The 13,222-nt window shown below is 39.4% G+C and overlaps 1 protein-coding gene across 3 annotated transcripts in view; it reads left to right on the plus strand.

Annotated features, from left to right (window-relative positions):
- Positions 1–2,410: 2,410 nt before the first annotated feature.
- Positions 2,411–13,222, plus strand: part of INTS2 (integrator complex subunit 2) — a 42,889-nt gene continuing 32,077 nt past the window's right edge. For 2 of the 3 annotated variants that reach the window (XM_024572951.3, XM_024572954.3), the window contains exons 1-7: positions 2,413–2,526; positions 3,754–4,060; positions 4,712–4,850; positions 7,629–7,731; positions 8,878–8,991; positions 11,640–11,770; positions 12,009–12,182. In XM_024572951.3, coding sequence (XP_024428719.1) covers positions 2,508–2,526; positions 3,754–4,060; positions 4,712–4,850; positions 7,629–7,731; positions 8,878–8,991; positions 11,640–11,770; positions 12,009–12,182 — 987 coding nt within the window. In that variant the 5' untranslated portion in view covers positions 2,413–2,507. Of the gene's footprint in view, positions 2,527–3,753; positions 4,061–4,711; positions 4,851–7,628; positions 7,732–8,877; positions 8,992–11,639; positions 11,771–12,008; positions 12,183–13,222 lie in introns of all 3 variants that reach the window. The other variant, XM_024572952.4, reaches the window with a different exon arrangement.

Raw genomic sequence — 13,222 nt, forward strand, 5'->3', positions numbered from 1 at the left:
TAATTACTCGTAAAGAGTTATGTAGAGAAAATTGGCTCGTGATGTCTCCCGAGACCCTTTAACTTCTGAAATTCTGTGATTCTATTTCCAAAGAACATTGATCCTCCTTTAAGGACCTAGGTCTTCTAATTTTTTGAAGTTCATTCACTCAGCAATAATCTATGTAAAGCACCTACTATTTTCTGAAACATAGTAGGTAACATCTTTTTCTCTTTTTTGTTTCTTATTTTCCCCAGTCCGATTGAAAAATAAAGTGGAAAAGAGTAAATCAAAGCAAGCCAGTCAGAGGAGAAAGCTTACCTGTCCAGGAAGGTGTCTTCTCTTTTGACCTCACCTGTAGGGACTACATATACTGCATGTTTAATCAGATCTGAGACGCCAGCAACCGTAAGACATCATTACTTTATGTGCACTAAAAATAAAGAATGCTGCCAAGTACAATTTAGTACTATTGATTTTAAGGCATCCCAATTTCTGAGATGTTAAAATGTGAAAAAAAGTCACCACAGAATCTATGAGATACATCTTTTGGTGAAGAGAAATGGTAATGAGCTTCAGGGCTACATTGGTCTTTAAAAAGTATTATTTCCTTAAAAACTTTATAATCACAAAAGGGTAGACCATAAATATGTAAGATATTCCACTGATAACGGTTTTGTCGTTTATAGGCAACTAAATGGGCTAATTTGTAGCATTATTTACCATTCTATAAGTTCCTGAGTCTACCTAATTAAATATGTGAGCTGCAGTCTTTATAAATTAATTGAAGTATAGTATGGTAATTGGAGTCAGAGGAAGCAGCTCTAAAATTCAAGAGCACATGAGTAAGTCCTTTTACACCAGGGTGCCTGCATTTCCATATGATGGTCAAAATGGTTTCATTGGCAAACGTTACAACATAGCTTTGAAAAGACTTGCTGACTAGGTGGCTACGAGGGGAAGAGGCTGGAGTCTAGGATGACTTCCAGGTTTCTGGCTTGAGCAACTCTGGGTGGTGGTGATACTTAGCTGGGAGAAGAACTGAAAGAGAAGAAAAAAGGGGACTTGGAGGAAGAAAAGTGTCAGCACTGCTCTCCATTACACTCCAGCTATCTTACTCAGGCTAGACATGATCTGCTGTTCTCTGTTGATCAAGATGGGTCTGCATGCTGTTTCTCCATGAATGGTTTCATTAACAATAAACAGAGCTGGAGGAGATCTTAAAAATCAGTTCACACAAACCTTGTCCTCTTTTCATTGCCCAAATCGGTGTTTGGGTTCCCCCTTCATACTCTTCCCGTGAAATAAACATCCAGGGAGGTTCAGTTGTTTAATCTCTCAATCTCAATTTCCAAGATTTAAAAATGGAGAATATTATTATCTATCTCAGAGAATTAAATCAGATAAAAGATAGAGAGCACAGTGCTACCTAGCAAGTGTTCAATAAGTCAATAAATATCAGCTTAAAAATAACAATATTGTACAGTTGTGAAATTAATTTGTGTGTAGTGACCAGCAACTTGGTATACATAACATGTAGCATGTGTATTATTTCATGAGGGCTGTTTCCATTTAAAAGTGGGTATACATGCATGTGTGTTCTGAGACATAATTGAAAATGTATTACTCTGTCTGGGTCAGGTGGAAAAAAGTCTGAGAAACCCTGCAACACACATTCGTTCTTTTCTTACTCTGCTGATTTTTCATATGAAAGCAGACTTTGTTTTTAAAGAGATCACCCCTTTGTCAAAGCTTTGGAAACTGTAGCACTGTGTCAAATATTTTTGTTTCCAGCTCCTAGCACAATGTTTTGTAAACAGAAGGTGCTAAACACACTACGATTCAACCAGGTACTACAAAAAGTATGAATAATAGAGAGGGTAGTGGTTCTTCATCTTTCCTGGGTGATTGGACTCCTTTGAGAAGTTGAAATTTTGGACGCTCTTTCCGGACCTGCCAAGCACTTAAAATTTCTGCAGACTGCAGAGAATTCCTGAAGCTCCATCCATCGCGCTCTAACGATCCACTGACCCTAACTTAAGAAACCTGAAATGAAGACCTTTTACTACTGTGTGTGAGGTCTAGAACGAAAGTAGGCTCGTGATTAGATTACTTTTCAAATTCTCTTACAAAGCCTAGGATTCTAGAACTTCGGTTGAGGGAGGGCTTGGGCAGAGATGGAAAGAAGAGTACAGTCTGTTCCGGCCAAAGAATAATGGGGATAACTTTAACATTTCTTTTACCTACGTGAAGTCATTTGAATGCCAGCATAACCCTGTAAAGACGAAACTGCAGCTCGAAAGGGATTAATGACACACCGGTTACAGTCAGGAAAACAGACTCCTGACACCAAGTCCCAAAAACGTATTTCGGAGGTGACAGTGGGCGGGGCAAACAGCGGGGGAGGAAGGGGCGGGGCCGCGCACGCGCACCGTGGCATCAGTGCCGACGTCCCTGGGTTTCCTCTCACAGCCACTCTTCCCTTCAATCCAGTACGGTGGCCGACGGGAGCCAGACGCTGGGGATGAATGAAGGTGCTGGGTGCAGGTTGAAACACTCTTCTCCGCTTTCCGTTCCCTTCAGTCTGGGTTCTGCCATTGTGCGGTGTCCCCGTCCAGCCCCCATCGCACCGCTGACCCGATTGGTCCCGGCGTCAGGCTTCTTGGTGCCCGGGTCGACTCGGGGCACAGCTAGGGTCTGGGAATCCCGGTTATCGCCTAGGCCCGATTTCGGACCGCGCTGTCGATTTCTACCGCGCTCCGCCTCTGGGATGCGGAATCCGGGTGGGGTCCCGGGAGGTTGGAGGGTAGATCTGCAGGTATGAAGCTTCCGCTTCTCAGGCCTCAGCGCGTTCCCCGGTCCCTGTCTGCACCCCGCCTGACTTTTCACTGCCAGAGGGACTGGTTGGTTCTCGTTAAACCAGGGGCGCGACCTATGAGTGCACAGGGCACCTCTGCTCCCCCAGCCCGCCCCTCTGTTAAAAGGACAACTCCTCTTGCCTAAAAGCAAAGCGGCGTTTCTGTCCACGACTGGTTAACCGGTTACCAATGATGGCATTGGCTTACTCGTCCCTGTTTTTTTTTTTTTCCCCTCATTACTCCTGAAGACAGAGAAGTGCCCAAGTGGGACTCATCATTCTCCAATAGCTGGTTTATTATTATTATTATTATTATTATTATTATTATTTAACCCAGAGTACATAGGATAGTGTTAAGCCTTCCAGAGTTCTGAATCTGGCATTGCTTTTGGCTGCCACGGAGATTTACAAGTGCTCACTCTTGGAGGGTGGAAAGAGAAGCCAACCATTCTTTATATAGGTTGGGTAGTCATGTGAAACTAAAGAGGTGCAGGAGAGGAGCATTCTTTAGCTATGCCATTCGTTTGTTTTTATTTTACCTTATGGCACTCATGTGACTGGTGTAATGATGGAGAAAGCCTTGGACTGGGATATAGTAGATGAGGACTCAGCCTTGGCTTTTGCTGCTAACTAGTAATATTTCCATGGACTTGTTACTTAATCTCTCTACTTCATATTCCTTTGCAAAATAAGAGTATTAGAACAGGAGGTCCCTTAGGCTAGAAGAGACGTTAATATACTGTTTTCTTTCTCATTGCCAGATAGCAGTAGAAACATAGGGAACCTTTAATTATGCCAGGAACCCATTGCCATCATGGGGGCTTATTACAGATAGACCACATTTTCCAGGGTATTTAAAAAGAGGGGTGCTCACATGTGGGTGTTAAACCCCTACTTTTACTTACTTTTATCATTAGGATCAACAGTGATAATGACTGAGTGTACAAGCCTCCAGTTTGTAAGCCCTTTTGCTTTTGAGGCAATGCAGAAGGTGGACGTTGTTCGTTTGGCATCGTTAAGTGATCCAGAATTAAGACTTCTCCTGCCCTGCTTGGTGCGGATGGCACTTTGTGCCCCTGCTGACCAGAGCCAAAGCTGGGCCCAGGATAAAAAACTCATCCTTCGCCTTCTCTCTGGAGTGGAAGCTGTCAACTCCATTGTCGCGTTACTGTCTGTAGACTTTCATGCCTTGGAACAGGATGCCAGTAAAGAACAGCAGCTTAGGTAATGTTATGTCATACAGCATGTGGATTGGGATATTTTCTTGGATTCGCCAAAGAAGAAGGAATCAAATATTTCTTGGAGCTTGTTGGGCTTTCACTGGATGTACTTCTCCAGAAAAGAGAACATTGAGAGCCTAAACTTTGGGGAGCATTTTATTTAGTTTTTTTCTATTTGTAATTAAAATTCTTTTGAATTCTATATTATAAAATGTTGCATAGAGAAGTTTGATATACACTAATGTATTCAGGCTAAACTGATTAGGCCAGTTACTCTTGGTGGGAACTGGGTGAAGTTCCCCTCCAGTAGAAGGCTTTATTGGAAGCAGCTGGGAGGTTTTTTAAAGCTTACATTGATTCCCCCAAATTCTGGGCAGATGTTTTGTTCTTCCCTGCTCATTGTGAATCCAGTAGTGAGCCACTGTTGTCAGTGGAAGCGGGTGTCAACTATCATTTGTGATGGGGTCTTTACATCGGTTGTGAATTCCTGAAAGAGACAAACTAAATAGTATTTCAGAAGTAATACATTCATGAAATGTATGACAAAAATTCATACATTCTTTTGTAGATTATTTCAATAAAAGATAACTTTTCTGCTATCATTTCTGTGCCGCTGTTCTCTTAATTGCTGTTTTACACGTTTGTACTTTTTTAGGCATAAACTTGGAGGAGGCACCGGAGAGAGCATCCTGGTGTCACAGCTTCAGCACGGTCTGACGTTAGAGTTTGAACACAGCGATTCGCCTCGTCGATTGCGTCTTGTGCTTAGTGAGCTGTTGGCAATTATGAATAAGGTGCATTTATTTTATTTTACTTTTTTAAGCCTACTGTAACTTTTTTTTATTGTTGTGCAATATAGTTGTTCCCATTTTCCCCATTAGTCTCTCCCACCCTACCCACCCCAACTTCCCACATTCAATCCTCCCTCCCTCCTTACCAGCCGACCCTGCGTCTTTGTCTGTGGGTCCTTTATACATGTTCCTGATGACCCTTCCCCTTCTTTGCCCTGTTATCCCCCTTCCCCCTCCCCTTTGGTTACTGTCAGTTTGTTTTTTATTTCCAGATCTCTGGTTCTATTTTGCTCACTTGTTTGTTTTGTTGATTAGGTTCCACTATAGGTGAGTTCGTAAGGTATTTGTCTTTCACTGCCTGGCTCATTTCACTTAGCATAATGCCCTCCAGTTCCATCCATGCTGTTGGGAAGAACAGGCATTCTTTCTTCCTTTCTGCTGTGTATTCCACTGTGTAAATGTACCACAGTTTTTGATCCGCTCATTTACTGACGGGCACTTAGGCTGTTTCCAGCACTTGGATCTTATAAATAGTGCTGGTATGAACAGTGGGGTGCATAGGTTCTTTTGAATTGGTGTTTCAGGGTTCTTAGAGTATAATCCCAGCAATGGAATTGTTAGGTCGAAGGTACATTTTTTTAATCACAGCTCAAATTATGCATGATTTGATGTCTACATGTAGAAGGTAGAAAAAGAGGCAAGAAAGCAGACAGGATACATACACATATTTCTTCTACACATATTTCTATTATGTGTTTGCTGTTCTGAGGCTTGAAAGGATGAATACCTGCCTTAACGGCTTTCTTTCTCTTATTACTGTTTTCTTTCATTTATGCGTATTCTGTATTTTCCATCATAGGAATTTTTTCAGTATGGAGTTCCTACAATGGCTTCTTCATAGTCCGATGAGATTACCAAATTTGATAATACTTCTAAAGGATACAATTTCCCCCATAAAATGTGATATTTAACTGAAAAAGTATACAGTTCCTTCAGACCCTGAATGAGCTCTGATTACCTCTTACATCGCAGCGAGTAGGGACTGTCAAAGCTGTATCGATGTAGGGTCATTGGCTAGCCTCACTCACCAGATGACTGAGTTGTTCTGTATGGTGATGAAGACTGTTCAACTTCTCATTTCACCAAAATGATGTATTATTTTAGGTCATGGATGCTTGGGTAAAATTATGGTTAGTTGAAACTCTAAATTTTAAATTTGTGAATGTCAGGGGTCTACCGAGCAGAGAACTAAATTGGCTCTTCATACTAAGATGGCTTAAATGAGATGAGGCCCAGAGTTGTAGAGCAAAAGTTATTTTCACCGTGGCGGGTGTGGCTCAGGGGACTGAGTGCTGGCCTGCAACCCAAAGGGTCGCCAGTTTGATTCCCAGTTAGGGCACACGCCTGGCTTGAAGGCTGGGTGCCCAGTTGGGGGCGCGTGAGAGGCAACCAATGGGTGTATCTCTCACACATCAATGTTTCTCTCCCTCCCTTTCTCCCTCCCTTCTCCTCTCTCTAAAAGTAAATAAATAAATTTTTAAAAAGTTATTTACTGTTAGAATTTCAAGGTCAGTTAATTTATAATAAATAAAGTTTAGTTTTATAAATTGTGGAGAAAAAACCCTCAATTCTGGTTCCAAATAAAATACTTTGTAAGGGGTGGGGGGGTTGTTCATCAGTTTTAGGTAGTTTTTAAGATAGGTTACAAATATTTAACAAATTTCTCTCGATCACTTTTATTCTATACCGCAAGTCTTTAATTTCAGGCAGTATTTTCCCCACATCTTTCTCTCTGGTCGCACTTGATTGCTCTAATAGAGTAAGTGCCCTTTCTCTCACGGGGGGGCAACTTTTCAGTTCAGCACCCTCCAACACGTGGGAAAGGTGGTGATGAAACTGCAGTAGGGAACTTTCTGAAAAGGCAGTACTTTCATTAACTTTTTATTCTTTGTTTTCCTCACAGTTCATTTGGCATGGAACATGAATTTATGTTTTTTATACTGCTTTAAAGTTTACAGACTTTTTGGCTTTTTTCAGCTACAACTTAATGTAGGTAGCATTTCTAGTCTGTTTCTTTGGTTTGCCTTATCTTTAATTCCAGATATCTCCAAATATTTATATAGACATAAATTATAGAGACCCGTAGTACCATCTCTGGATAATTAATGTGACTGCTAATTGGTTAAATTGGTTGAACTTAATAGAATACTACATATTCTGATGCAGTAAATATATATATATATGTATTTTACTTTTTTATTAGTTATTTATTTTTTTAAAAGATTTTATTTATTTATTTTAGAGAGGGGCAAGGGAGGGGGAAAAATATCAACGTGTGGTTGCCTGTCATGCACCCCCTACTGGGGACCTGGCCTGCACCCCAGGCACGTGCTCTAGACTGGGAATCTAACTGACAACGCTTTTCGTTCGCAGGCCCGCACTCAATCCACTGAGCCACACCAGCCAGGGCATACATATTTTAAATTAAAAAAAAAAATTATTGATTTTTTTTTTTGAGAGAGACATTGATTTGTTGTTCCACTTATTTGTGCACTCATTGGTTGATTCGTGCATGTGCCCTGACTTGGGATTAGACGTGCAACCTTGTTGTATCGAGATGATGCTCTAACCAACTGAGCTACCCAGCCAGGGCCTGATACCGTATACAAATATTAATGACATATTAAGAAACATGGTGTGTGAGCTCAACAAATAATTATAAAGTTTATATGGGATTTAATTACCTGAATTTAATAGTTCATCTTTTCTTTCTGATGAAAGGTATCTGAGTCCAGTGGAGAATTTTTTATCAAGTCATCTGAACTGTTCGAGAGTCCAGTCTATTTAGAGGAAGCTGCAGATGTACTTTGTATTTTACAAGCAGGTACTGTAATGAGTGCTAAGATACATTTCAGAAATAGTTGTTTTGTTAAATGATACTGTATAACTTCTTAACCTGGAAAGTACCTTAAAAGGTTAAGTCAAAAATTATTAATAGTAGGACAATGATTAAATAAATTATATTTCATAGTATGGAATATTATACAACCAATAAATGGTGTAGTTGAAGAAATTTAATGATTTTGGAAAATGTTCACAATATGTTAAAATGAAAAAAAGCAAAGAGCAAAGTGGTTCACAGAGTATAATCCCACTTTTGTTAAATGTTAAAATGAAATATTTCAGATTATTAACTGAGTGATGGGGCGAGAGCTAGATTTATAACGGGTATGTATGGTCACATTTAAAGGTTGGCAATAGCTGGGCTTGGTGGCAGCTCACCTGTCATTCAGCTCCTGGGGAGGCTGAGGCCGGTGAATCGTGGGTCCCCGAGGGCTGGGAAATACAGCTCTGGGTAGAGCAGGCATCCGCACTGAGCCTGGCATAAGCGCGGGGCTCCTGGGAGGCTGTTGTTTAAGGAGTGGAGACCAAGTTCAGGCTGACCACAGAGCAGGTCACACTCCCCGTGCTGGACGGTGGTGGGACCGCACTTGGGAGTGATGCCACAAGTTCTGGCTGGGCGTCCAGGGAGTCCTGGTCTCTTCTTTAACTTCCCTTTTCAGGATTTCATTTTTAGAAATCGTTATTCCCCAGCATTATTTTTGTACACAGCGGACCCTCTGACTTCACTGGTGGGGCAGTGTACACACTACTGTTAAAAAAAAAAAGCTATGGCACATAAAAATGCGAAGAAAATTTTAATGAAAATAACTCTTTGCCGCACGGTAGCAGTGGCAGTGTTCTCTGTTGTGCTGATACAGTAGCCACTGGCCACATGTGGTTATAGGTTACTTGACTGTGGCTAATATGACTGAGGAACTAAACTGTTTTTAAATCTTACTTAATTTAAATTTCAGTAGTCACATGTGGTTGGTGGCTGTCCTAATTGACAATTTAGCACTAGATTATGAAAATAAAATGCCTTAATTTAATTGCTTTTCAGTGTCATCAGTGAAATATCAAGATATTTAATGTACAATGCGATGAAACATCACTCCTTAGTAGTAACATTGACTTTGTTTTCTTGTAGAGCTCCCCTCCCTGCTTCCTATAGTTGATGTAGCCGAAGCCTTGCTGCATGTCAGAAACGGTGCCTGGTTCTTGTGTCTGTTGGTGGCCAACGTTCCTGATAGTTTCAATGAGGGTAAATATGATTTAAAAATGGGATATTGAAGAGATTTACTTGGGCATGTAAGGACCTATTTTTGAGCTATTAAGAAATACTTATGGGGCTTTATTTGATATTTTACCTTTCGGAAGTTTATTAGTGTACTAATTGTAGAAATGTTGGGTTTAGAGATTTCAAAATTGTTTTGAGATTAACAATTTAAGTACAGTGAATATGTAGCACAAATTTTGTTTGCCATCAGTCGCCAGTGCTATAATAGGACAGCAAGAAATACCAAAGAACTGGAAGATACGGTCTTATGTGCAGGGAGCAAAGGGGAGGGAACACGTATCTGTGAAATAGCCTGAGAGCAACCAGTGCGAAGTGTGTGTGGTCAGGGATCCGCAGTTATACCTTTGCTGTTCAGCCTTATTGCTGTCAGTTCGCAGGAAAGTATAGGGTAGAAATTGAGAAAAATCACCTGAAATTTTGACATCTATTTCAAACTACTAGTGATCGAGAATTATTATTTGGGTCTGAGTGATATAAAAACATTTATTGAGCAAGGTAATTTGCAAAATTGGGAGACAAAGGAAAAAGCACTGAACTTGGGTTGTAATTTCTGGATTTGTTACTTTGTGCAATTTCCATGACGATATTTAACTTCTCATCTGTAAAGTGCAGATATTGACAATATTTTCCTTACATTTTAAGAGATTTATTGAACATCGCATGGTATGTAAAAGCCCTTTGGAAGCTGTGTCCTTGCTGATCTCCTGTGTACTTCTTCTGTCGGATACTGAGAGGAGGGTGCTGATGGCTGCAGACATTTGCGGATTTGTGTATTTCTCCTCTCAGTTTGACAGTTTGGCTTCATGCGTTTTGAAGTTATTACTGGGTCCATGTACATTTAGGATTATTATATCTTTTTTGATGAATTGAGCCTTTTTCTTTTTCATTATGGAATGTCCTTCTTTATCCCTGTTAATAGTCCTTCTTTTAAAGTCTATGTTATCTGATATTAACGCAGTTGTATCAGCTTTCTTTCAGTTAGTACTTACATGGTATGAAGGTTTTTCCATTAAAAAATTTTTTAATCTGTCTGTTCCATTATATTTAAGGTGGGTTTCATGTTGATGGGTTTTTTTATGGTCAGGTAGATCTTTTAAAAAATTCAATGACAGTCTGCCTTTTTAATTGGCCTATTTAGATTATTTACATAGATTATTTAATATGATTATTGCGGTGGTTAGATTTAAGTCTGTCATTTTGCTGTTTGTTTTCTACTTGTTCCTTCCATCTTTTCTTTTTCCTTTCTTTATTTGAATTGAAATTGTTTACAGTCGCATTTTATGTCACTGCTGTCCTATTCGCTATACTTCCTTATTTCATTTTTTTCTTTGCATTTATTTGTTTGTTTATTTATGTTTGTAGCATGTATAGTATTCATCTTTAATTTTGGCAATCTATTTTCAAATGACTTTAAACCTCTTCACATGTGATGTATTCTACTTGTATTTATGCCTCTTGTCCTTTGCGCCATTGTTATCATAGATTTTACTTCTACGTGTGTTATAAAACTCATTTTTGTAAAGTGTATATAAAAGTGCATTTTTACCACTTTTTGCTTTAAAGTGGTGGTAATTATACTGTAAAGACTTTACAAACATAAGAGAAAGAAATGCTTTTTCTTTATCCACATTTACCATTTCTCAGTGCTCTTCGTTTCTTTTTGTAGTTCCACGTTTCCATCTGGTATAATTTCCCTTTAGCAGGAAGAACTTTTTAAAAACATATCTTATAGTTCAGGTTTGCTGGTAACAAATTTTCCCACTTTGTTTTTTTTAGGTGTTATTTATTTATTTATTTTTAAATTATTTTTTACTGATTTTTCTATTACAGTTGTCCTAATTTTCTGGTGTTATTAATTTACTTTTAAAGAGGCGAAGGGAGGCAGAAAGAGAGGGAGAAAAATATCGATGTGGGACAGATACATCGATTGGCTGCCTTTTACATGCCCGGAACTAGGGATCTAGCCCACAACCCAGGCACGTGCCCTGACTGGGAATTGAATCAGAGACCTTTCGGTTTATTGGCTGCTGTCAATCCACTGAGCCACACCAGCCAGGGCTTATTTTTATCTCAGAAAAAAAACCCCAAAACTAATTTTGCCTTCATTTTTTGAAAGATATTTTCATTGGGTATAAAATTTTAGGTTGACATTTTCTTCTAGCTCTTTCAAGGTGTCATTCTATTCTCTGTGGTAATTTTACCTCTCTTCCTCTGTACGTAATGTTTCTTTTTATCCTTTGGATACTTTGTTTATTTTTTTAATTTCTTCTGGCTACTTTTAAGATTTTTCTCACTATCAGTGGAGTTAATTGAGTTTCTTGGTTTATAGTTTTTGTCAAATTTGGAAAAATATATTTTTGTCTTCTATTCTCTTTCTCTTTTTGGGACTCCAATATTACAAGTACATTTGCCTACTCAATATTATCCCACAGGTCACTGTGCATTTTTGTCTCTTTTCACTCTTTGCTTAAGTTTTGGTTGCTGTGCTTTCAGGTGATCCTTTCGTTTTGTAGTGTCTAATCTACATAAATGATTGATTCTCAAGGCTGAAAATACTTTTTCTAACATTTTACTTACAAAGCTTAAAGTAATAGGGGCCATTCACCATTCAGTTTGTAGGGGCCTGATCAAAAACGGAGAGCGACAGGATGAGGAAAGTCTTGGAGGGAGACGCAGGACAGACGCCTTACGCTTCTTGTGTAAAATGAATCCTTCTCAGGCCCTCAAAGTCCGAGGCATGGTGGTAAGAGATCTTATTTTTATGAGACAAAAGTCTTTGTGTTAGGACCAGGAACTTTTCTCAAGATGGTTTTAGAATGTTGTAGAAAATTGTAATTATATGTAGTGGATGTATTACTTTCCTCTCTTGACTTTTACGTTTTGTGATACATCTTCTCTAAACTTTAGAGGCTTTAGTTCTGAAGCATCCTGGCCCTTTTCCTTATGGTACTGAGTTTAATTTGTTTTCTTTGCTGTGTTAGGTGGAAGAATGTCACTTGCCAGGCCTTGGAGTAGCTTTGACATTGGATCATACTAAAAATGAAGTCAGTGAAGATGGAGTGAGTGACTTGGTTTGTTTTGTTAGTGGTTTGCTTCTTGGAACAAATGCGAAAGTCCGGACTTGGTTTGGAACTTTCATCCGAAATGGACAGCAGGTGAGGGATAAATATCTGTATAGGCCAATAAAGATGAGGATATTTAGGCAATCCGTGAAATAGGAAGAAACACTTCTAGAATGATGTCATTAGACCAGTGGTTCTTAAACTTCTTAGCCTCAGGACCCTCCTAACATTTTATAAATCATTGAGGGTACCAAAGAGCTTTTGTTTATATGCTGTTATCTGTTGATGTTTATCATACTAGAAATGAAAACTGAAATAGTTGAAATATTTATTTAAAAATAATAATAATACTATTATATGTGAACCTGGTGTTTTGTTTTACATCTATTTATTTATTTATTTTTACAGAGGGGAAGGGAGGGAGAAAGGGAGAAAAACATCAGTGTGTGGTTGCCTCTCGTGTGCCCCCTACTGGGGACCTAGCCTGCAACCCAGGCATGTGCCCTGACTGGGAACTGAACTGGCAATACCTTGGTTCGCAGGCCAGCACTCAGTCCACTGAGCCACACCAGCCAGGGCTGAACCTAACATTTTTAGTGAAAAATAGCCATATATATATATTTTTAACTCTTCACCTGAGGACATTTTTTTTTTAATGCTTTTAGGAGAAAGGAAGGGAGAGAGAAATATCTATGTGAGACAGAAACATTAACAGGTTGCTACTCAAACCAGGGATCAAACCCTCAAACTATGTATGTGCCCTGACCAGGAATCAAACCTGCAGTCTTTTGGTTATGGGACAATGTTCCAGCCAACTGAGCCACACTGGCCAGGACAGCCATATTTTCTAAAGTAAAAAATGTTCAGTGAGAAGAGTGGTGTTTAACATTTTTGCAAATCTCTTTAATGTCTGGCTTAATAGCCTTTGGAAAACTGCACTGGACCCTGGTGAGTAAACAGTAAAAAAAGGCGGATAGTGTCTTAGTATTATTAAGGACTTAATTTTGACCTTCCGGACCCCCAGAGAGTATTTGGGAATCTTCAGGGTTCTAGGTAAGACCCATGAGAACTGCTGCATTAGGTCATCAACTAAGTTCTCTATCCAAGTTTTGCTTTATTTCTAGTCCATTTGA

The sequence above is a fragment of the Desmodus rotundus genome, chromosome 9 (genome assembly GCF_022682495.2).
Source record: "Desmodus rotundus isolate HL8 chromosome 9, HLdesRot8A.1, whole genome shotgun sequence".
Classification (NCBI taxonomy): Eukaryota; Metazoa; Chordata; class Mammalia; order Chiroptera; family Phyllostomidae; genus Desmodus; species Desmodus rotundus.